The 21,259-nt window shown below is 51.8% G+C and overlaps 7 protein-coding genes across 7 annotated transcripts; 4 read left to right on the forward strand and 3 right to left on the reverse strand.

The window, feature by feature from the left end:
- The first annotated feature begins 16 nt into the window (after positions 1–16).
- yop1 (putative membrane biogenesis protein (Yop1)) lies at positions 17–1,862 on the forward strand. Its single transcript, XM_073757889.1, has 7 exons — positions 17–130; positions 193–352; positions 579–785; positions 849–857; positions 978–1,041; positions 1,101–1,158; positions 1,219–1,862. The coding sequence occupies exons 2-7, from the start codon at positions 299–301 to the stop codon at positions 1,334–1,336; spliced, it is 510 nt and encodes a 169-aa protein (XP_073615538.1). The 5' UTR covers positions 17–130; positions 193–298; the 3' UTR covers positions 1,337–1,862.
- Positions 1,794–3,178, reverse strand: BDV17DRAFT_263314 (autophagy-related protein 101). The gene is made up of 3 exons (XM_073757890.1): positions 2,689–3,178; positions 2,278–2,634; positions 1,794–2,204 (listed from the first exon to the last, which is right to left on the reverse strand). The coding sequence occupies exons 1-3, from the start codon at positions 2,765–2,767 to the stop codon at positions 2,017–2,019; spliced, it is 624 nt and encodes a 207-aa protein (XP_073615539.1). The 5' UTR covers positions 2,768–3,178; the 3' UTR covers positions 1,794–2,016.
- A 238-nt stretch (positions 3,179–3,416) lies between these two features.
- BDV17DRAFT_263319 (peroxisomal biogenesis factor 3) lies at positions 3,417–6,139 on the forward strand. Its single transcript, XM_073757891.1, has 4 exons — positions 3,417–3,931; positions 4,033–4,382; positions 4,436–4,826; positions 4,889–6,139. The coding sequence occupies exons 1-4, from the start codon at positions 3,774–3,776 to the stop codon at positions 5,586–5,588; spliced, it is 1,599 nt and encodes a 532-aa protein (XP_073615540.1). The 5' UTR covers positions 3,417–3,773; the 3' UTR covers positions 5,589–6,139.
- Positions 6,125–8,780, forward strand: BDV17DRAFT_263325 (putative MFS transporter). Its single transcript, XM_073757892.1, has 9 exons — positions 6,125–6,613; positions 6,664–6,949; positions 7,019–7,179; positions 7,233–7,325; positions 7,379–7,408; positions 7,462–7,818; positions 7,874–7,975; positions 8,033–8,344; positions 8,400–8,780. The coding sequence occupies exons 1-9, from the start codon at positions 6,601–6,603 to the stop codon at positions 8,642–8,644; spliced, it is 1,599 nt and encodes a 532-aa protein (XP_073615541.1). The 5' UTR covers positions 6,125–6,600; the 3' UTR covers positions 8,645–8,780.
- Positions 8,781–9,952: 1,172 nt separating this feature from the next.
- BDV17DRAFT_263329 (DNA-directed RNA polymerase I subunit RPA49) lies at positions 9,953–11,824 on the forward strand. The gene is made up of 3 exons (XM_073757893.1): positions 9,953–10,116; positions 10,188–10,522; positions 10,591–11,824. Exons 1-3 carry the CDS (start codon positions 9,969–9,971, stop codon positions 11,593–11,595), a joined length of 1,488 nt encoding a protein of 495 aa, XP_073615542.1. The 5' UTR covers positions 9,953–9,968; the 3' UTR covers positions 11,596–11,824.
- A 318-nt stretch (positions 11,825–12,142) lies between these two features.
- hemA (5-aminolevulinic acid synthase HemA) lies at positions 12,143–14,491 on the reverse strand. Its single transcript, XM_073757894.1, has 2 exons — positions 14,010–14,491; positions 12,143–13,943 (listed from the first exon to the last, which is right to left on the reverse strand). The coding sequence occupies exons 1-2, from the start codon at positions 14,350–14,352 to the stop codon at positions 12,343–12,345; spliced, it is 1,944 nt and encodes a 647-aa protein (XP_073615543.1). The 5' UTR covers positions 14,353–14,491; the 3' UTR covers positions 12,143–12,342.
- A 482-nt stretch (positions 14,492–14,973) lies between these two features.
- On the reverse strand, positions 14,974–20,860 carry ino80 (chromatin-remodeling ATPase INO80). Its single transcript, XM_073757895.1, has 4 exons — positions 19,999–20,860; positions 19,411–19,914; positions 15,584–19,355; positions 14,974–15,525 (listed from the first exon to the last, which is right to left on the reverse strand). Exons 1-4 carry the CDS (start codon positions 20,524–20,526, stop codon positions 15,320–15,322), a joined length of 5,010 nt encoding a protein of 1,669 aa, XP_073615544.1. The 5' UTR covers positions 20,527–20,860; the 3' UTR covers positions 14,974–15,319.
- Positions 20,861–21,259: the final 399 nt, after the last annotated feature.

A 21,259-nucleotide genomic window follows, 5' to 3' on the forward strand; every position in this document is an offset into this window, starting at 1 on the left:
CATCCTCCTAGTAAAGATCATCCGCCGTTGAGATCATTCGTCATCGGAGTTCATGATCGATCGAGATTCGAGAACACACGACCGGGCCCGGGACCGCCCTGCAGCTCGGAAGACGTCATGGTCACGTGAGGTAGGCACACCGTCATTCGTTAAGCCCGCTCGTCACTCTCACACTTCGCTCTCGACTTCAAGATAACAACTTCCACCTCACCCTCTTCTCAATCTCCATCGCTTCCGCCAACTCTTTAACTAGTTTACATTCCAAAACATCATCATCTATATAACATAGCTAGACAAAATGGCCAGTTTCCAGGACCGTGCCCAGCACTCCATTGCTCAGCTTGACAAGGAGGTAAGTTGTTTGTGCGTTTTGAGAGTTGGCCTCGTTGTGTGCGGTGCCTCCACGACGCCCCCAAATAGCGTCATACAGTGCTATTTCATCAATACTCTATCTCGTTTCGTTCTACTGGTCGACAGAGGTCACTACCGCACACTCCGACGACCAGCTGGCTTATCGTCGCACTCGTTCTTCATTGCCTCCCCTCTTCGTACACAGCTAACGTGAAGCGACTATGTAGCTCTCCAAGTACCCTGTCCTCAACAACCTCGAGCGCCAGACCTCCGTCCCCAAGGTCTACGTCATCCTTGGTCTCGGTGGCATCTACACCTTCCTCGTCTTCTTCAACATAGCTGGCCAATTCCTCGTTAATCTGGCTGGTTTCCTCATCCCCACCTACTACTCCCTCAATGCCCTCTTCACAGCTGGCAAGGCCGATGACACTCAGGTAAGTTACCTAGTAGCCTATAATACAGACTAGAATTTGGTAAACTAACTCATCCTGTGATAGTGGTTGACTGTATGTTCTCGTGATTCCCTTACCCCCTGCAACCGCCGAGGCTTTTTGCCCCGGCATTTCCCCCACACGTGATTCCTTATCGCAAAGGACTTGAGACTGATCTGATATGCGAATGATTAGTACTGGGTTGTTTACGCTTTTTTCACTGTTCTTGAGAGCGCCGTTAGTGCTCCTTACTGGTTCCGTAAGTATTCTCTGGCACAGATTGGTATCTACACGATACGCGCTAACAATTTATAATAGCCTTCTACTACATCTTCAAGTTCGTTCTTGTTCTCTGGCTCTCTCTGCCCCAGACCAAGTAAGTTATTTTGCCGCGGATGCAACGAAGCATACCCCTGGCTAACATGATTACTTTTAGCGGTGCCCAAGTCGTCTTCAACTCTCTCCTCCAGCCCCTCGTTGGCCGTTACTTCACCGGCAGCTCCACCTCTGCCAACCTCCGGGCCCAGGCCGATGCCGCTACTAAGGAGCAGTAAATAGACCGACGGTTAACATGAGATTTGCGGCTGTCGCTCGGCCAGCCGCAACTCGGGTCTATTCTATGCGCGATTGGTGAAAAAAAAATACGACGACGAAGACGATTATGAGACTTCGCTGTTTGATGTAGACGGACGGGACCTTGGTCCCGATGTGGGAAGCCATGGTGATTGGCTGCGTGGCAGCAAGCATTTTCAGAACATGGACTTGTCTTTGATTTTCTTTTGACATGGCCTTTGCTTTGTGTTGTAGAAGTGCTTGCGATGGTTTAGTTTGGTTGGTGGATTTGGCGAGAGCTGGTCTCGTTCAATAGGACCGGAGGGATAGGTATATCTGATGCATTTATCCTTTTGGGTTACCTTGAACACTGTGTCTTTGTTGCGTGCAATTCGTTGATAGTTTTCTCCTTGCCTGATGCTTGAACGATGCGAAACATTCTTATTACAACTTGTTGCTGTAACATTCCGTGGAGGGAACAGTACGTACATCTTAGATACACGTCAATAGTATTATGATCTTGTTCGATGGCAGCTCCAACTTGTATAGACCTAGTTATCGTATTGTATCGTTGCTATCGCTAATAATTAAGTAAATACGACTGGGTACAGTAGCCCAGCGAATGCCCATGCCCTGATAAGTTGAGTAACACAGGTAGATTCTAAACAATTGATTCATTGAGTCAATAAAGGCCAAACCGGTTCTGCCAGCCATCCGCCCGCGGATTCAAGATAATGCGATACGGAAACGGATTCGAATCGGTCGTTGTGATGGGTGGGATATGATCTTTATCGCGGTTGACTACGGTGAGGATCTTGAGCGCAGCCTTCTGTAGCATGTTCTCCATTGCTTTCCGGACTTTTGCGCGTTCTGATTGTAGATGAAAGTATCTGGTTAGCTCTGGATATAGAATGAACGGGTTGGAACATCTCAGAAAACGCACCAGATTCAGTCCTTGGAGTCGCAACCGTAACATCCAAATTCCAAACCTCCCAACAAACCTCCTCCTCGCCCTTCCCAGCTAGCCCCGAAAACCAAGTCCCTGAGCGCCTGCGCTTCTTCTCGTAGAACTCGACTGCGATACGCCCGCGTACGCCGCCGCTTCCAGCCCCGCCACCAAACCCAGAACCGCCGCCTGAAACTGACGAAGAGTGTTGGAGGACTAGGGAGCTGATGCGCGAGTCGATGAGGGTTTCGAGGTCTACGTCGTTTATGGCGGGGAGGGTGAAGTCGAGGACGTCGAAGGTGGTTGGGCGGATGGAGGGGAAGTAGCGGTGGAAGAAGATTAGGTTTAGAACGCCTAAAGCCTGTCCGTCAGATTTTGGAGGCAAAATAAATAAAGATCGATGCGGACCTTTTAATACGTCTCTGACGGTGGTCGTGTCTGCGAAGATCTCTAGGAAGTATTCCGGAAGGGTTTTGCGGGGCTCCATGATGGAGTATGCGGGCGAATGGAGCGGGAGGAGTGATCCGAGTAGATGAACTATAAGGCGGGAGTGACGATCAACTGTGTATCACAGCTTGACTGTCTGCGTCTCTATAAACAAGCCGCAGCGTGGTGGTGTGGTTTCGGTGACGACCCAGCTATGACGAGCTGGGTCGGAGAGCTGTCCCGCTACGTGGGGGAAGATAAGCCCGCTCGAGGTCCTTTGTTGGAGAACCTTTGAGAAGCTAGTGGCGTAGCCGATGTTGAAGGCGATAGAGAGTAATTTATCTATTTGTAAGTGAAGAGGTTCATATGAGGGTGTTCAAATATGGAGGAGGCATGGTGTTTGAGCCGTGAAGGAGCCTGTTTCGATCGAAGAAGGGGACAAGGACAGGAATCCTCATCCGGGGAGAACCAAAGTCTGGATTCTGGGCAGATTACGGATACGTATCGCTGTGACGCGACTGCCCCGCCACTACCCGCTATCATTTGGGCCGCGCCCTGTACAGTTTGGCTACGCTATGCTATGTCAGGTATTAGTCCCACCGTAATATTGTTATGAAACCGTTACCTTGAGCCCCGTGACCGGAGGAATATGAGGTACAGCAGACAAGGACTAGGACTCGGAGGATTCGAGTATAAATTAGATATTCTACTGGAGAAACGCCGTGGTAAATCCTGATCAGCATGTGACTATGAGACAGGTCTCATCAATAATAATGTCATAGTCGAGTCCTCGTCTACGAGCTTGAGCTTGGTCGTTGACGGTCGCTCACGTTTCCTTATCGATCATAAGGCAATCAGTTTAGCCGAGGCCGCAGCTGGAACTGACCATTCTCCGGCCGTCATTCTCGGTTCAGTGTTGCGATCGCCATCAGTGACTTGTCTCCCTCTGTGCTGCTCCATCTCCTGATCTCTTGGATTATTTCACTCACTTGCCTCCCTGGTTGTATATGATGAGCTGCATTGGGCTAATTACTGCCTGAAGCTAAATTCAACACGTCCGCTTCACCATGATCAGTGCTACGAGGCGCTGGTTCAGGCGCAATCGCAAGACCCTCGCGATCGGTACAGGCGTTATCGGAGTGGGCTATCTCGCAGGACAATATGTCATAGGAAAGATCTCGGAAGCTCGAGAACGCATGAGTAGTGACCGTATTGCTCGGGAAAAGTGAGTGCGCTACTGTTTGCTTTTGTTACCTTTTCGCGAGTCACCTACCCTACCTACTCGCGTGCTCCGTGATGCAAGCTGACGTTTCGCTCACCACGCAGCTTACGGCGACGATTCGAACAGAACCAGACCGATTGTACATATACCGTGTTAGCGCTATTGCCGACCGCAGCAGAAGACATCTTAGAGGCTCTCCCGGTGGAGGAATTGACCAAGGAGTTACAGAAGAAGCGCGCAGAGCGGCTAGCTCGTCTCAATACTGGAGAGGGGACAGCTACGGGCTCAGATATGAGCTCCGTAGCACCCAGTTTACCAGAAGATGATCGGAAGAGCTTCTCAAGTGAATCTTTCCTGCGGACTAGCCAGCTCGGGGAGTCGACCGTCGAGGAAGATGCGTCGTCTCAGCCGAAGCGGAGTAGGACTCAGCTTTGGAATGAGGTCAAGATCCTCTGTATGTCCTCTGCTGCTCTTCTTTCTATTGTCGTCGCGGGCTGACTGTACCAGCAATTACTCGTGCAATCACCCTCATCTACACACTATCCCTGTTGACGATCTTTACGCGCGTCCAACTCAACCTCCTCGGCCGTCGCAACTACCTTTCGAGCGTGATATCCCTCGCTACACCTGCGGACTCCTCAACGATCAGATTAGAGGATCACGACGATGATCTCACTCAGACGCTGGGAGATAACTTCGAGACCAACCGGCGGTATCTCGCCTTTAGCTGGTGGCTGCTCCACCGTGGCTGGAAGCAATTGCTGGAGGAGGTCCAAGCTGCGGTGGTGGAGGTATTCGGGCCTTCGAATCCTAAAGATGACATCTCGCTCGACAAGCTATCGGAGTTGACCCTTCAGGTCCGGAAGAAGATTGAAGGTGATACCGAGGAAGACAGGAAGTATGTTTGTCTAAGTTTTCTGGAACCCTAGCACACTGAATTATCTACTGACTACGACTAAGGCATAAGAAGTGGCTGTCTTACCTGCTTCCTCCCAGAGAACAGGAGGACCACCTATTAGAGGAATCCGGCGTCCTAGGAGTCACAGAGCTCTCGACACCCCAAACAGCAGCATCGCTGCGACACCTGCTTGACGAGACGGCTGATCTGATTGACTCTCCAACGTTCACCCGCGTTCAAATGCTTCTGAACAACGAATGCTTTGAGACACTGATACAGCAATGCAAGGTCGACACGTTCAAAATCGCCGGGCCCGTGACAGCGCCCCAATCCTTTACATCCGTCGCCACGGTAGTTCCATTTAGGGAGGATACTGAGCTGAAGGCGAAACTGGCCAATGTCCTCGCTGTGCTTGCTCGACAAGCGCACGTAATTGGAAACGGAACGTCGCCCCCCAATTTATACGTGAAGGCGATGGATCAAGGTGTCCGAGAGCTGGAGGCATTTGCGGCGGTGGTATACAGTTCGAACTTTGATTCCGAACTCCTCGGAGCTGGCTCCGGGATAAACTCTTCTACAGGAACAGCGATAGTACCACAATCCGCATCGTCCTCCCCGGTGATTGTTGGTCAGGGCGACGTGCCTGTTCAGGGCCGGTTTGCCGAAGGTACATCAGCTGTTGCGAAAGCCGACGATGACGACCTAGAGAAGGCGTGGGGAAGGGCCGTGGAAGATAAATCGGATGATGCACCGAATGCATGAGAAGACTCCGATTATAGACAGGCTCTTTCAGGGAATATGACCGTGATACCATCTACTATCTCAATTGTGTTGACTAGCAGGGCAACAAATGTAATACCAAGGTGGAGCTGACGATAACGATAGCGAATAGAAAGCGAATAGAGCTCGTGCTACGTTGACTGCATATTTGAGAGGATTACAATAGCTATAATAGCCATATAGTAATGACTCGGTTGTGAATGGTTAGCCTTGTACATAGTAAGGTTGTCCAGATCTTTGTTACATAATAACTGAGAGATCTAGCGGGGAAGCCGAACAGCCGAGGGTTCGTCCGCACTCAGGGTCCTCGGTGGGTTACCTTGCCAGCGGACTGTGGACACGAGCGAGGGGAAGCTTTGCCAATTCTTGGGGGTTCCAGTCTTTGTTGGACTTCGAGGACGCCCATATGCTTGCTTGCGCTACCTTCGCCGGGTGTACAGAAGAGTACAGAGCACAAGCCGACAAGGGTAAGCAATCTAAAATCCAACAAGGATGACTCGCTGATCCCGATGTCGCTAGTGCTGGGAAGATCATCCTTGTTCTAGAGACTTGATTCAGCCCTTGGGTTGGATCGTTGACGATGCACGCTCGCCACGCTGCCCAAGCAGCCATGGCGCCGGGCATTTTGGCATTTGTCCCGGTGCTTATTTATTCTTAAAGAATGCTTCTTCCCCTCCTCCCTCTCCTCTTCATCCCCTTCACCCGCGCCGTGGTACATTTGGCACCACCAGCACCTCCGGCTCTGAGTAGTTTGCAGTCGCTAGGGCTCCTTCTCCTTGCTCCGGTGAAGTCGCGAAGTGCTTAGCTTCTCCGAGCTCGGCCTAACACCGACACCGGCTAGGAGTTCTCCAACTCTTCCCCGTGCTTTGTGTCATTGCACCGGATTATTTTTTCCATTAAATACGGAGTAGCTTCCTGCCTCTGAGTCATTGCGCCAATTGCTTCCTATTTATTTACTCCCGGTTGCGCGAACTTCAGTCGCATCGCATACACGATGGGAGTCACGGGTGCGTGTTCTACTGATTTATTCTAGCACACCGAGGTGCTAATTGTATAGATCGCGAAACAGAAGAGAACCAAAACTACAGTCGGCCCCCCGACTACAATACCAACATCAACCCCGAGTTCAGCTCCGAGTTCAAGGCCAACTATGAGACCAACTTCAAAACCAACTACAACTCCGCGCTCGAGAAAGGCGAGGAGGAGCAGGAGCAACCGCAGCCGCAGGTGTCCGATGACCTCCCTCCGCTCGTCGCGACGACGGAGCGCAAGCTCATGGCCAAGGTCGACTGGCATGTCGTTCCATGCTTGTGCATCATGTACCTGCTTGCCTTCCTGGACCGGTACGAGCTCTCACTCCTTGATGTCGCAAAGGCGCCGAGCTGGAACTAAATATCCCCCCCGTGTTACAGAGTAAACATCAGTAATGCGTCAGTCCTGGGCATGGAGAGAGACCTGGGTATCGAGAATTCAACAAAGTACAACACGGCATTGACGATCTTCTTCGTTCCTTACATCATCTTCGAGATTCCGTCAAACATTCTGCTGAAGAAGCTGCGGCCTCATGTTTGGTGTAGGTGCCATTGTTCTCTATATGCGTGTTCTTGTGTCGCTGACGGTTTGTAGTGTCTGGTTGCATGTTCTTCTTCGGTGTCGTCATGATTTGCCAGGGCTTGGTCACGAACTGGGGTGGACTGATGACTACCCGTTGGTTCTTGGGTAGGCAGTATGATTACGAACTAGAAAACTTGCGGCTAACTAATCCAATACAGGTATGGGTGAGACGGGCATGTTTCCTGGATGTGAGTGTCTTCACCTTGCCATTCAGCTTGATCAACATGCTAACGATTTGCAGGTTTCTATCTTCTAGGAATGTGGTACAAACGCAGCGAAGCCCAAAAGCGCTTCAGTTTCTTCTTCAGCTCCACTACTTTGGCCGGTGCTTTTGGTGGTGTGCTTGCTGCTGGTCTCGGAAAGATGGACGGCATTCGAAACCTTGCGGGATGGCGATGGGTCTTCATCATTGAAGGGCTGCTCACTGCCGTTGTCGCCATTATCCTGTTCTTTTTCCTCCCGGACTTCCCTGAAGAGGTGAAGTGGCTCACTGATGAAGAGCGGGAGTACATGCGAGCCAAGTTGGCCAAGGATACCGGATCAGCTGGGAGTGATGCCAGTATGGGCTGGCGCGATGTTTTGGAAGTCTTTAAAGACTGTAAGTTGCATTAGTGGCCACCCAAAATCCTCCTCCGTGCTAACTTTACATCCAGACAAGGTCTTTATTGGCGGCTTGATGTACTTTGGACAGATTGTCACAGCTTATGGTTATGCTTACTTTGCGCCAACCATTATTCAGTCATATGGCTATGGGCGTGAGTATTTCCCGAGCCTTCGCATTTCGCTGACCACCTTGCTAATCAGTCCTCAAGAAATCGAAACGCAGCTCTACTCCATTCCACCATGGGCGGCTGCATTTGGTTTCTCCATGTTCATTGCTTATCTGTCTGACAAGCTCCAACACCGCTTCGCCTTCACTATGGTCCCCATGTGTGCTTGTATGGCTGGGTTGGGAATTCTCCTGAACGTGCACAACAACCGCGATGTTCAATATGGAGCTCTATTCTTGGTTACGGGCGGAGTTTACAGTGCAATGCCCGTCGTCGTCTGCTGGTTCGCAATGAACTTAGGTGGTCACCGTCGGCGCAGTATCGGAACCGCCTGGCAAGTGGGATTCGGCAACAGTAAGTTAACCCTCGCATCATGTTGCAAGTATAGCCCCATTGACATGGATTGCAGTTGGCGGTATTATCGCAACCTATTCCTTCCTTGCTAAGGACAAGGTGAACTTCTACAGAACCGGCTTCAGCATTGGTGTCTCTTTTATTGCATTTTCATGCGTCTGCTGCATGATCTACTTCGCGGCATTGTGGCACCATAACCAAAAGAAGGACCGAATCTTGGCGAGCGGCGATACCAGTCATCTCGAGGAAGATGATGAGGCCTTGGGAGACCTTGCGACAAAGTTCCGTTATGCGTACTAGATAGTGAAAGTCGAACGAGCTCTCTGATACTGTAGGGCTAGGGCTCAAAGTACATATCCACAAAAGATACATACAAGAGATAGGCGATATCTTATCGATATCTGTCGAATAATGAAGAAGAAAAACTATATTTCAGATCCACTATTTTGTAGATATTTGATGTCATGTTCAAGCGTTGATATTGGGCTCGGTAAACAGACAGCGGCCCGCACATGATCTGTCACATGACTAGGGTTTCTGACGCACACAACCTTAAGTAGCTCCTCCGCTCCCGCATCCATCCTTCTTCCAACCATCTTTCATCCTCGAAGAAGTGTGAGTATAAGCCCTCCCATCTGCCTCAAACGACAATGAACATGCCAATGGACTGTGGCTGACCTCCCCTCCAGTCACTCTACGAAGATGAGAGCCAAGTGGAGAAAGAAGCGCGTTCGCCGTCTCAAGCGTAAGAGAAGAAAGATGAGAGCTAGAAGGTTAGTTCAATAACACAGCAGCTCTGGTAACCAGTCTCAATCGATTCTAACTACGATACAGCAAATAAACTACTCGCCCAATCCATCTCAGCTTCTCATGTTAAGCTCGGTGTTGAACGCTAAACACGACAAATGACGACGTCACGATGATGATCTTTCGTGGTTCGCCTTCTCAATGAGGACCCATCTGGTCGAGAACAAATGCTCCCATATACCTATTACTACTCGAATGCGGAATCCGCCGTTCAGCTGGAACTTCCTTCCCGATCTCTACCGAAAAGGATACGAGATTCCATCCAATCTCCTCGGATTCATCAACGTCTTCGATTGTTCTATGACTAGATGGTGGGGTTGCTTGCGGCTCTTAGCCTCGGAGGGGTCAATGTGCTTGGTGGGGGTTGGGAGGAGTTAGTGGGAGTGACGGATGGTCTTCGGTCTTCCTGTACTGTCTTTTCGCATGCCACTTGCTTCTTTCGAGTTTGACATGGGGACTGGTCAATTTTTCAGCTTCGGATTTTAGACATTGGCTTCGGTTGATGCACCTAAGGTCGGGAGTCGTGGAGAGGTCTCCGAGAGTTTACTCATCGAATTATGAAACAAGAGTTTTCAAACGCACTCTTGATCTTGTAAATCAATTGTAGACATGAATCTGCTTGTAGCCTCAATCTCATCAAATAGGACCTGAACTTGTAACTTAATTGAGCTATGTGTGATTCCATCTTCTGTGCTCCAGCCTTCTCCGCCTTAGCTCTGACCGCCCAACCTTTTTTCCTCCAACCTTTTTTCTGCTGCAGCAGCATTCGCGCTCAACGCTTCTTGAATATCCCGATTACCAGGAATAACATTTCAAAATGGCACACGACAGGGCCGAAAAGAAGCGCAAGCGCGCCTCAGACCGCCATGAACGCCCTACCAAGAAGCCAGCGCTGGACCTGCAAAGTCTGCCTCCATTATCGGCCAGTCTCGTCCACGACGACAGCGAGCTTGCTCCTGTACTGGGTATGCAGTCCAATCAAGCCAATGTCAATCTAGAAAAGAATAAAGAAAATCCTAACTGACAAATGCAATAGCCAATACCCCCGGCGTAACCTCGCAACCAAAAGTCCGCCTAACACCGTACCTGAAATCGCGCAGCCAAACGAACTCTTCCCACTCCGCCGGCAACGACGGGATTGCGTCGACGGAGTTACTGCTGCAGTCGTCGGACCACCCAAAGCTGGAATTTGTTGGGCGCGAGGCGAATGATGATGCGGATTCCCAGCTGAAACATTACGTTGCTGTTGTGGATCCTGTCAGTAAGACTTGGGAGTTTGTTGAGGCGCGGCGGGTTACCCTGCGCGGGGCTATCAGGAGGAAGGCCGAGAAGGACGAGGAGGAGGAAGAGGAGAGTGAGGATGAGGAGATGGTTAGTCCTTTTATTTTGGTATGTCATACCAGGTGAGCGATTTATGCTAACGATGATCTGTTTCCCAGCGAACCATGCGCGAACAAAAGACAGACCTGACATACACCTTTGGCACCAAAAAATCACGCAAAGCCACGCAATCCATGGCTGAAAACGCCCAACTCTCCAATGCTCCCGAGGGCGTTGCAACAGCCGCCGAGTCCGCCCTGCTCGACAGCATGCCCACCGAATCTGCCCTCGACATCGCTGCCAAATCCGCCGCTGTGCAAGCCGAAGTCCAAGCCGCGAAGCCCCTGCCCCCCGCAAACCTCGACGCAAAGCACCCGTCCGACGTGTACCCACTCGAAACGCTCATCCCCAACGGCAAGGCTACACTCCGCCAGCTGCCCATCAAAGAATGGCAGGATACTATTTCTGCGGGACTTACGGTTGCGACTACGTCGCGGTATGTTTCTAGCAGAATTGACGATATCGTCGAGAGCGGAAACACAACACATCTCCAGATCCTGCGGTTCATGCTTGTTCTCCTCGAATTCGCGAGGACTCTCCGCGGCGGGAAACCAGGACGCGGCGCTAAGAAGCTCCCAGGACGAGACGACCTCCGTCGTATCCTCTCCGGCGGCTCAAAATCAGCCACATCCGACTCCGACAACTCATCACAATCCACCCTCCCAGACCCCCTCATCGACGCAATCCGCCGCAAACACGCCCCCAACGGCTCAACAATCACCAAGAACGACATCACCCTGCTGCACACCACAATCTGCGCACTATCGCTGCACATCCCCCCTCAACCCGTCAAGGACGGCGTGCCCACGCCAAACGGGGGCAACACGGCTAACGAAATCGCTACGAACCCGTCTGACCTGCGCGACGACCTGCAGATCGATAACGCCGATATCGTGCAGTATTTCCGTGAGTTGGGATGTAAGGTTGATAAACCGAGAGAATCGGAGTTCGAGAAGTTTGGTGTTACTGGTGGGAAGGCCGAGGCTGCGACTATGCGTGTTGCGAGATTGAAGCTCCCGGTGGAGTTTCCGAAGGTTTCGAGGGCTGGCGGGAGGAAGAGGTAGATAGGATTAGAGACAAATTGGTTCCTGTTTCTTTCGGACCGCTTACGATAGTATGAGGATGGGAAAGGGGGAAGGGGGATAGTAGATTTCCAAAAAGCGAAAAACGCGTTTGTCTCTTGTACAACTGGCGTTCTAGAGATGGTTTCTTTCTATCTCCATTATAAATATTTAAGAGGCGTATTTCGAACCATTCGATCCAAACTGCGTTGTACCTTGCTTTTGATGATCAGTGAATCTGTTGGGCGTATTGTGATCGAAGATTGTGCGCTTTTAGCCAGACGCTCGCCTCGTGGGCTCTATATAGGGCCCGAGTCATTCCTGTCGCTGACGTTATATATGTATATATACTGGGTACCTAGTATGGAAGGCACGAAAATCCTCGTGAGAAGGGAGACCTAGTCTGGTCTCTGGGCGCGAGCCGTTGTGACACGATCAGGGCACACACAATGAGTGTGGAACTGGGAATAAGTATCGTTTCTAATTTACTGCCGGTTGTACAGCTAATAACGGGGCGTTGAACATTACGCTATATCCATGGGAAATGAACGTCTGTTGGACATCTTGTATTCGGACCTAGATTGAATGACGGGCCGGTCCTGAGCATCCATCAACTAACTGGTCAGAATCCGACCAGGAGCTTGAGAAGTCAAGCATAATTACTATCTAAGGAGCGGACGGAAGGCTATACATAGGTTTGATGCTCCACATATATAAGCCACAACCAAGACGACGTTGACACGGTGTCAATTAAGCGGCAGTACCAACCGGAAAAGAGGCAGTAGGGTTAGCCATATCCCCGCCAATAGCCTTCCCGGTCGCCATGCGAGGAATCGGAGTGGGCTGAGCCTGAGCCTGAGCCTGGAACTCGCGTGCCACGGCGGCTTCAACCGTTTCGTTTGCCTGCAGGTTAAGCTGGGCGTCCGACCAGATTGGCTGGTTCTCGAGCTCGGCAGCCTCCACGCCAACGCCGACGAATCCGCCCATGGACTTCCAGTCGCTTGCGCGCTTGATGCCGAGGTCGTTCCAGACGGTGTTGACTGCTTCGACGAGATGGTTGCGAAGATCTTGGGTGTGACCGGGGGTGGGTGTAATTCGGAGACGTTCTTCGCCGCGGGGGACAGTGGGGTAGTTGATTGCTTGGACGTAAATGCCGTGCTCTTCAAGAAGCTTGTCGGAGGCTTGCTTGGCGAGTTCGGCATCGCCGACGAGGAGAGGGACAATGTGAGACGGGTTCGGGATTACGGGAATGTCCATGCTCTTGAAGGATTCCTTGATGGCGCGAGTGTGCAACTGCTGCAGAACGCGGTCCTGCATGTGACGCGACTGATACTGGATTGCAGCATCTGCACCGGCCATGGTTGCTGGTGGGAGAGAGGTGGTGAAGATGAACCCGGGGGCGAGAGAGCGGATAGTGTCAACAAGAGCAGCGGAACCAGCAATGTAGCCACCAACACATCCATACGCTTTACCCAGGGTACCGGTGATGATGTCAATTCGATCCATCACGGTTCCCTTGGTGCTGAGGGGGTTGGCGGTGTCCTGGGAGGCATAAACCTCGTAGTCGAGGTGCTCGGCAACTCCGGCACCGTGAGGTCCGTACATGCCCACGGCATGGACCTCGTCTAAGAAAGTTATGGCGCCGTACTTGTCCGCCAAATCACAAATCTGCTCAATCGGAGCAATCGAGCCGCACATACTGTACACCGATTCAAAAGCGATGATCTTTGGGACATGGAGGGGGAGAGACGCAAGCTTCGCCTCGAGGTCGACCAAATCGTTGTGCTTGAAGACCATTTTCTTCGCGCCGGAATGACGGATACCCTGGATCATCGAAGCGTGGTTTAGGGCGTCCGACAGAATGACGCAGTCAGGCATCTTGCTACCCAGAGTAGCGAGAGTAGCATCATTGGCCACGAAGCATGAGCTGAAAACCAAAGCACCCTCTTTGCCGTGAAGCTTCGCCAGGGTGTTCTCTAGCCCAACCGCATGCTGGTTGTGTCCGGAGATGTTGCGAGTTCCTCCCGCACCGGCTCCGTAGGTATCAAGTGTCTTATGCATGGTGGCGAGCACCTCGGGGTTGCGTCCCATTCCGAGGTAGTCGTTGGAGCACCAGACCGTCACCTTCTCCTCCTGAGAAGCCGTGTGAGCGCGGGGGAACTCCTTCGCGAGACGGTTGATATTGTTGAAATAGCGGTACGACTTGTCCGCGTGCTTCTTCTCCAGTTCCGCATTGTAAAAAGCGTTGTAGTCGAATGGTGCGACGGTAGGAGCATTGGGGGCAGGACCGGACACGGCGGCGGCGGCGGCTCCAAGAGGACTGGCTCTGGCTTCAGCGAGACCAGGGTGAACTGGAGAGATTCGTTGTCAGTGCTGATTTTACGATTGACTGATACACAGGTCTGCCAGGGACGTACTTTGCTGAGTACCCTTGTGGAACTCAGTGCTCATGTTGGCGCCGTTTCCTCCGGTCGAGTGCAACGCCCTCTTGCCCGGTGTTGCCCGGATAGGCTTGGTTGCACCAGACACGCCCGCCGTACTTGAGGTAAACCGCTTGGTGCCGGTCATGCGAGCACTCTGGACGGCGAGGGCCTTGCTCATGACTGGGCAGCGGCGAGCGAGCCTCTGCAGGTTGGACATGGTACCTCCGCCAGGGCTGGTGCTGGGACGGGTAGCGGTAGCCAGCGAGCGAAGGGTGGTCGGCGAGCTGCGCTTGAGAAACGGACACATGGCCCGAGACTGCTGGAGTAGGGCCTCCATTTTGATGAGTGATTTCTTTCTGTATCGATGGAGAGCAATTGAGTGTAGCAAGGGATGTTTAACAGACAAAAGAGGGGGGGGAAGGGGGGTTGAAGTGTTTCTAAATACAGACCGACAGCGGGATCCGCGCAACTTGTGGAAATTTCGGCATCCAAAACGTGAAACTTTGCCAAAGCCCGTGACTCCATTCTGTGGGGTGAGGGAGGCCTTGCCACGCCAGGACTAGCGGCTGACAATCCTCGCTCGCTGACTGGCCGACGGAGATGTGTTTCCTTGTTCGAGACCGCAAATACCGGCAGTGACTGACAAATACCGATATATTACACGGCGTTTGCGTATTAGTCAGTGTCAACGCCGAGCTTTGTCCGCACCTGCAGTGAACAATGGTATTATTTCTTTGATATACTCCGTACTGCGAACAACAAAATAAAGCTGGATATGGATGTGGTTAGTGAAATGTGACAGACGCTCAGGCAATGTAATCGGGTTACGGCCCATGGCCCGCTGGCCGAGGCTAACGCTCCCTGGCAACGCTTGCCGGCTAGCCGCCTGTGATCCTCTGGCCATCTTACAGTACTTCAGTAGTGCTTCCAGAATGCCATTCTTGAGTAATCATGTGTTCACATTATCGCAGAAAACCCCATATAGCAGCTCCATTATAACAAGTAATAGCCAGTGGTCAAATCCACTGTCAAATTAACAACTCTCAAAAGATGTATGCATATCTAAACACCTGTCCATCTGACATCATGCGTTCACCCTCCTTGGGGAACTGCATACCAAGTCGCCATCTCTGTCTTTGACATAGAATAATGTTAATACAAGGCAGGTCTCTCTTGCCTCCGGAAGAACATAAGTAAGATAATAGTGAAACAAGATCGAAGGAAAGGGAGCAGGCAAGAAAAGCCGAAGCAAACTGAAATCAAAACGCCGTCATGCTGTAAACCCGAATCAGCTAAACATCAACCTAAGGGCCCAAGCCCCCGTCGCCATCTATGAGACGAAGGCGTTCATTGGTCGTCTTCGCTCTTTTTGATGTGCCCTTTCCACCTCGGCCACGCCCCCGTTTAGGGACAGGTGTGCCGGCCGTTGGTGTACCCATATTTTCTGCTGTAGATACCGGAGTCGCAGCTCCCGATGGTTTGGCACTCGCATCGTCAAAGTTTCCTTCGCCTGTTGTAAATTGTTAGAAATGTGCTTTGAACTGGATAATTGTGCAAGTGAAACATACCTTCATGGTACATATCATCCAATGTGATATCTCTCTTTCTCTTCTGAGTAGCCTTCTTACCGCCCTTGGCAGCACCAAATGTCTCACCCCGTTCAAGAGCTTCCCTTTCCTTCTGCTCAATAAGCTCAGCCTGTTCATCATCGGCCAGCCACATGGCGATGTCCTTGGTCTTGCTCTCGCGGTTGCGGGTGTTGAAGTCAACACCACCAGCAGCACCACCTGAAATAACAACTCGTTGCACCTCTTCTTTCTGCAAGGCTCGTTTGCGAATACGTTCTTCGATGGTTGAGCGGGTGATAAGTCGGTACACTGTGACCTGCCTGGTCTGACCAAGACGGTGAGCTCGGTCCATAGCTTGAGAGTCGATCGTCGGGTTCCAGTCGGAATCGTAGAAAATAACCGTGTCTGCCGCAGTCAAGTTGATACCAAGACCACCAGCACGAGTGGACAAGAGGAACACGAAGATATCGGGGCGTTGCTGGAAGTCAGCCACCGTGTCTCGACGATCCTCGAGTTTTGTACTTCCGTCCAAGCGGCAGTACTTGTAATTGCGGTAGGTTAAATACTCCTCCATGAGATCAATCATGCGTGTCATCTGGAAGTAAAGTAGCACACGATGGCCACCCGCCTTGAGCTCACGCAACAGTTCATCCAGCTTAGCTAGTTTACCGGAATCTGTGACGAACCGTCGCATAGAAGGTACCTCGATATGTGTGTAGCGACCCTTGTCGGAAAGTGGTTGGGGTAACATTGGGGGGAAGGAGTAAGGCGTGGGATCCAGCTGCTGCTCGACAATCTGCTCTTCCATGGCTTTTGAGGGGCTGTCAAACAAAGCGTGCTGAACGGGAATATTGAACAGAGCATCCTGCGTTTCCAAGGCAGCCTCCTGGCTTGAGGATACGAGAGTAATTGGGGGTGCGGATGCCGCAGGACCAGCGCAAGGCTCAATGACGTTGAGTCCCTCTTGCTCAAAGACATTCTTAGAGACATTCATAAGCTCACGCATGTACCCCTCCGCTGCAACATCATGGACAGCCCGGCGGTCGCTGCGTCGGGCGATGTTGAACAAAGTATGTGGTAGCGCGTCATTTGGTGATTCATCCTCTTCGTCGTAAATCACGTTGAGACGGGATAGCCTGTTGTCTTGTCCGCGGCAGGGGAGAACGCGCTCGAATACACCTGAATGAGACTGCTCGAACGCCTCTCCAGCTGATGTGTCCACAAATCGCAGAAAAGAAAATGCACCATCATCTTCCACACTTTGCTTAATATTTTCTGGAGCGAATATGTTCATCATGTGAGACAGATACTTGGCACGGAAACCAGCCTTGGAATTGCTGGGCCCTGCCACATCGATGCGGCCGTCAGATTTGAGAAGCATCCGAGGCAGAACGAACTCGATCGAGTTACGAGTCGAGTAAGCGACATCAACGCTGTGGCCCTCTCTCACAAACGAAGCCGTCTCTGCAAAGTGCGCGAGAGAGAAAGGTGACTTTGTTTCGGCTCGTTCGAACAGATCTGGGTGATTGCAAACCTTTCGGAATTGCATGACCAGGTTCATCAGCGTTGTGCTGTCCGTTTCGTCCCCAACAGCGGCCTTTTCGATGAGATCCATGATGCTCACGCGGTTCCGTAGGTTGGCGTAGAGCGCACGCTGGCGGTAGGTGAGATCACAGAAGATGTCCTTCTCAACCTTGTCACCGAGTTCTTGTTGGACATGCTTCTTCACACGACGCAACATGAAGGGCTTTAGAATCATGTGAAGACGCCTCAGCTGGTCTTCGTTGAGTTTCGTATTACTCTGAGCGTGTGATTCAATATCCTTAGAGAACCATTCGCTGAATTCGTCGTGAGAGTCAAAGAGCGTAGGCATAATGAAGTGGAGAAGAGCCCACAACTCCTGCATGTTGTTCTGGATGGGAGTACCTGTCAGTAACAGACGGTTACGGCAATGGAAACCGAGGAGGCTCTTCCAACGCGAACTTTGTGATGACTTGATAGCCTGGGCCTCGTCGAGAATCATGTACTGCCATTTGACTTTCTGGAAGTATTGCGCATCGAGAACAACAAGTTGGTAGGATGTGACCAGCACATGGAACTCCGACTCCTTGGTGTAAGTAATGTGCTTGCGATCCCAAAACTTACGCAAGATTTTGCGATCTTTAGCAGAACCCCAGTAAGGCAAAACTTTGATGTTCGGAACGAATTTTGTGATTTCTTGCTGCCAATTGTGGAGTGTAGAGGCTGGCGCGATGACCAGGAACGGACCCCATATGTTGTGGACTTCGGCGAGGTACGCCATGACCGAGATTGACTGGATAGTCTTTCCAAGACCCATTTCGTCTGCTAAAATACCGTTGATACCCTGCTCATACAAGTTGACAAGCCAGTTCAGACCCTTCAACTGGTATTCCTTCAATTTAGCTGTGAGCATCGTGGGCTGCGAAATCTCAATATCTCCCAAACTCGTGGGGTTCTGGAAGTTGAGCTCGCTATCATCCATAGCATCCATGGGGTTCTGATCCGGATTGTCGAAAGCCCGGGCTCTTTCCTGGGCCTTTTGGACAGCGCTTTGTGCGTTCGCCACGGCAGCCTGTCGCAGAGCGGTCTCGTCTTCGGCATCAAAGTCCAAGTCCTCAAAGTTCGTGACCTTCGCAGCCGCACCAGTGGGTACGTCAATAGCAGACGTGGCTCCTGCATTTCCCACATCATCTGCTCCGGGAATCTTCCGCCCGATGAAGTGAGAGTACAGCTCGGTTTGGGAGATAAGGAAGTTGAGTTTGCGCTTCTGGCGGTTAGCTTCACGCTCTGCTTCTGCCCTCTTCGCTGACTCAAGCTCTTGCTTCTCCGCAAGGCGACGCAAGTCACGCTCCTCGCGCTCGTTGCGTTTCCAGAAGGACATCATTTCACGCATCGTCCGTTTGGCACGGGCCTGGGTATCTTTCATACTCTTGTTGGTACGCTCCTGCCATTTGCGGGACTGTTTGCTGGCAAGCTGGGCCGTCTTGCGCAGATTTTCTTGACGAGTGCTGAGAGAGTTGACCTTGATGCGGTAGACCTTGGGTATATCTTTACGTGCGATGTCCCTCCAGATTTGTTCATAGATCTGGTTGTAGCCCTTGGACTCGTAGGTCGAGGATGGAATTGGTGTGGCTTCTTTGGATCGACCGCCCTTGGCGTCCTTCTTGAGATATTCCTTCCGCGGGTCTTCCTTGGGAGCCAGAGGCAGAGGCTCATCGTTCTCCATTGCGGCATAGGCAGCTTCGGCCGCATCCTTTTCTGCTTGCTTCTGCTCCTTGGATTTTTTGGGTCGTGTGACGGGACCGCCGCGTCCAGACTTCCGTCTTGACGGAGAGCTTCGGCAAATATGGAAGGAGCTGGTGGTTCCCCCTTCCAGGTTAGGCGGCAACGGAGTAATCTCAGCCATCTCTCCTTCAGGTGAAGTGACGCCTTCCAGGGCCCTCTTGGTAGTCTTGATCTTCCTCTGAGCTCTTTCTGCTTCTCGTAAGAATTTGGCCTTTTCGGCAGAGTCTTGAGTCTCGTTCGCCTTAAGCTCCGCCTCCAGCTTCTTCTGCATTTCCATCCGCACAGTATTTTCTCGTCGTCGCTTTCGCTGCATGTCCTTCTTTCGTTCCTTTTCATCCTGAACTTCCTTCGCTTGAACTTCAGAAACGACAGAGGCTTCGTTTGCGATCCGGAAGCGGTCCATGCCCGCGTTGGCTTGCTTTTCGAAGGATTTACCAAGTTTACGAAGGCAGTCATGGCGGCGACGCTGCGGCCAGTGTCAGACAGATAAGATAATTGGGTCGATAATTAGTAGAACATACCTTGCGTCTAATCCCTTCAGCACGCTCAATGTCAAGGGCGCGCTTCTTTCCTTTGAGAAGATAGCGTTCGCGTTCTTTCTCAAAGCCGGGAGCCTCCACATCACTCTTCTCCGCATTCTCAATGTCGGCGATACATTTGTTGACCATTTCGGTTTCCTTTTCTGACAGAATCCTGCGGGGAGGCCGAGCAGCCCTAGGGGGCTCTGCCACGCCATTGACTGAGGTTTCAGCAATCCTTTGATCTTTCTCGGTATTGCGTCGACGCTTATCTGTGCTGGGCTTCTTCTCTAAGCGTGAACCGGGTGGGGCTGGCTCAATGTCTCTAACTCTCGAGTGGAGAGCGGCTGGCGGTGGAGGACTTAGGCTTGTAGCGTTGACTGGTGGCACAGCCGAATGGATCGAAGCCAGTCCAGGAGGAGATTGTCTTTTGGGGGGAGAACGCTCTTCCGTGGGACCTGAGAGGATACTGGCAAACGACATGGGATCCGCGGCGCGGGCAGGCTTCTGTTACCAAGAAACGTTTGTTAGTTCACAGAGTTAAAAGATATTGGACACTCAAAGATATTGAAGGCTGAAGAAAGAACTCACGGCTTCTCTTGGAGGTGAGGCTGGTCTCGGCTCGCGCAAAGCAGACGATGAATACGGACGAACGCCATGATTCATTGAGTATTGTGATTCCGGTTCTTTCTTAGGCGAGACATGAGCATGGTTATCCGGTCGAGCTGATGGATGGGCATGGGACGGAGTAGAGGGACCATATGGAGATGCGCCACTACCAGGTACCAACTGAGGGCCAGAGTAAGGCCGGGAAAGTCCGTACTGCGGAGTCCCTGCTGCCGAATGTGTTTGGTATTGCGACGATGGATCAGCCGGGTGCGGAGGCGGTGCACCGCCATTCAATGGTGGTAGCGTCCCAGGTAGGGGCGAAGGCGCATGTGAATAGTGAGGGCTCCGAGCCAGGTTGGGCTGCGGGAAAGCAGGGGGCGTCTGGGGAGGGCGTTGCTGGTATTGGTCATTGTTAGGATAATAGTGACGCGGTTTGTTCGTGGGCGAATAGGCAGGGTAACGAGCCTGCTGCGTCGGCGACTGAGGGTTATACGGCGGAGCCCCCGTCATGGTAGTAGCCGCGTAGGTCCGAAACGCGGCGACGAGTATTCAAGGACAGGGACTGCCGATGAGGAACAAGGAATTGGGATGTGAATTAATTGTTCATGGATTGTTGGAGATAGTCGACAGGCGCACACGCGCGGGAACGTAGAAACTCGTTCGTCAAGGGAGCGATCACGCGTCCGTTAGTCGTCAGCTGTCGAGCTATCTGCTTTGGAAATTAACTATAGGCCAGCGAACGATGGAAAATGGAGGTGTCGAAGAGAGGGAGGATGGTTTCGAAAATCAAGATGGACACCGTATTGTCGAGGGCGGATGAAGGGAGTGGGAGATGGGAACGAAAAGGCGAAGAAAATGAATGAGATGGCAGGAGTTCGCCTTACCGGGTTCGCCAGGAATCTTCTTTGGGAGGGTCTGGCTCTAGTGCCTCCTCGTCTCGTGTGGTGAACCAGCAAATCGTCGCGGGTCAGCCGTGATCGGGGATCGCAAGTCTCAAACTGAGGCCATCGATCGTCTTCTCTAACGGGGATATTTGTACGCTGACAGGATCGACGTAGGATAGAGATGGGACAAGAGGGGACGATGAGACGAAAGGTGAACGATGGTGTTGGCGTTGACTATTGACTACTACTGGTGATAAACGACGAAGAAGAGAAGGGAAGGTGAATGGGCGAGGAGGGGATGAAGGTCAGAGGGAAAGACGGGGATGATGGTGGTGGACGAAGGGTGATGGAAGCCGTGA

Source organism: Aspergillus undulatus, assembly GCF_047715775.1.
Source record: "Aspergillus undulatus strain CBS 261.88 unplaced genomic scaffold BDV17scaffold_24, whole genome shotgun sequence".
NCBI classification, from domain to species: Eukaryota; Fungi; Ascomycota; class Eurotiomycetes; order Eurotiales; family Aspergillaceae; genus Aspergillus; species Aspergillus undulatus.

What these genes read in the sequence shown, in the direction of transcription:
- yop1 (XM_073757889.1), top strand. Translation starts at nt 299, where the DNA reads ATGGCCAGTTTCCAGGACCGTGCCCAGCACTCCATTGCTCAGCTTGAC. An exon ending in TTGCTCAGCTTGACAAGGAG is followed by an intron (nt 353 to 578) that starts GTAAGTTGTTTG and finishes GCGACTATGTAG; the next exon opens with CTCTCCAAGTACCCTGTCCT. An exon ending in CTCTCTCTGCCCCAGACCAA is followed by an intron (nt 1,159 to 1,218) that starts GTAAGTTATTTT and finishes GATTACTTTTAG; the next exon opens with CGGTGCCCAAGTCGTCTTCA.
- BDV17DRAFT_263319 (XM_073757891.1), top strand. Translation starts at nt 3,774, where the DNA reads ATGATCAGTGCTACGAGGCGCTGGTTCAGGCGCAATCGCAAGACCCTC. An exon ending in GACCGTATTGCTCGGGAAAA is followed by an intron (nt 3,932 to 4,032) that starts GTGAGTGCGCTA and finishes CTCACCACGCAG; the next exon opens with CTTACGGCGACGATTCGAAC. An exon ending in GATACCGAGGAAGACAGGAA is followed by an intron (nt 4,827 to 4,888) that starts GTATGTTTGTCT and finishes ACTACGACTAAG; the next exon opens with GCATAAGAAGTGGCTGTCTT.
- BDV17DRAFT_263314 (XM_073757890.1), bottom strand. Translation starts at nt 2,767, where the DNA reads ATGGAGCCCCGCAAAACCCTTCCGGAATACTTCCTAGAGATCTTCGCA. An exon ending in CGTCAGAGACGTATTAAAAG is followed by an intron (nt 2,635 to 2,688) that starts GTCCGCATCGAT and finishes GACAGGCTTTAG; the next exon opens with GCGTTCTAAACCTAATCTTC. An exon ending in GACTCCAAGGACTGAATCTG is followed by an intron (nt 2,205 to 2,277) that starts GTGCGTTTTCTG and finishes ATCTACAATCAG; the next exon opens with AACGCGCAAAAGTCCGGAAA.
- hemA (XM_073757894.1), bottom strand. Translation starts at nt 14,352, where the DNA reads ATGGAGGCCCTACTCCAGCAGTCTCGGGCCATGTGTCCGTTTCTCAAG. An exon ending in CCACAAGGGTACTCAGCAAA is followed by an intron (nt 13,944 to 14,009) that starts GTACGTCCCTGG and finishes GAATCTCTCCAG; the next exon opens with TTCACCCTGGTCTCGCTGAA.
- BDV17DRAFT_263329 (XM_073757893.1), top strand. Translation starts at nt 9,969, where the DNA reads ATGGCACACGACAGGGCCGAAAAGAAGCGCAAGCGCGCCTCAGACCGC. An exon ending in CGAGCTTGCTCCTGTACTGG is followed by an intron (nt 10,117 to 10,187) that starts GTATGCAGTCCA and finishes CAAATGCAATAG; the next exon opens with CCAATACCCCCGGCGTAACC. An exon ending in AGAGTGAGGATGAGGAGATG is followed by an intron (nt 10,523 to 10,590) that starts GTTAGTCCTTTT and finishes TCTGTTTCCCAG; the next exon opens with CGAACCATGCGCGAACAAAA.
- BDV17DRAFT_263325 (XM_073757892.1), top strand. An exon ending in TCAGTCATATGGCTATGGGC is followed by an intron (nt 7,976 to 8,032) that starts GTGAGTATTTCC and finishes TCAGTCCTCAAG; the next exon opens with AAATCGAAACGCAGCTCTAC. An exon ending in GCAAGTGGGATTCGGCAACA is followed by an intron (nt 8,345 to 8,399) that starts GTAAGTTAACCC and finishes CATGGATTGCAG; the next exon opens with TTGGCGGTATTATCGCAACC.
- ino80 (XM_073757895.1), bottom strand. Translation starts at nt 20,526, where the DNA reads ATGACGGGGGCTCCGCCGTATAACCCTCAGTCGCCGACGCAGCAGGCT. An exon ending in CTGAAGGGATTAGACGCAAG is followed by an intron (nt 19,356 to 19,410) that starts GTATGTTCTACT and finishes CACTGGCCGCAG; the next exon opens with CGTCGCCGCCATGACTGCCT. An exon ending in GGATGATATGTACCATGAAG is followed by an intron (nt 15,526 to 15,583) that starts GTATGTTTCACT and finishes AATTTACAACAG; the next exon opens with GCGAAGGAAACTTTGACGAT.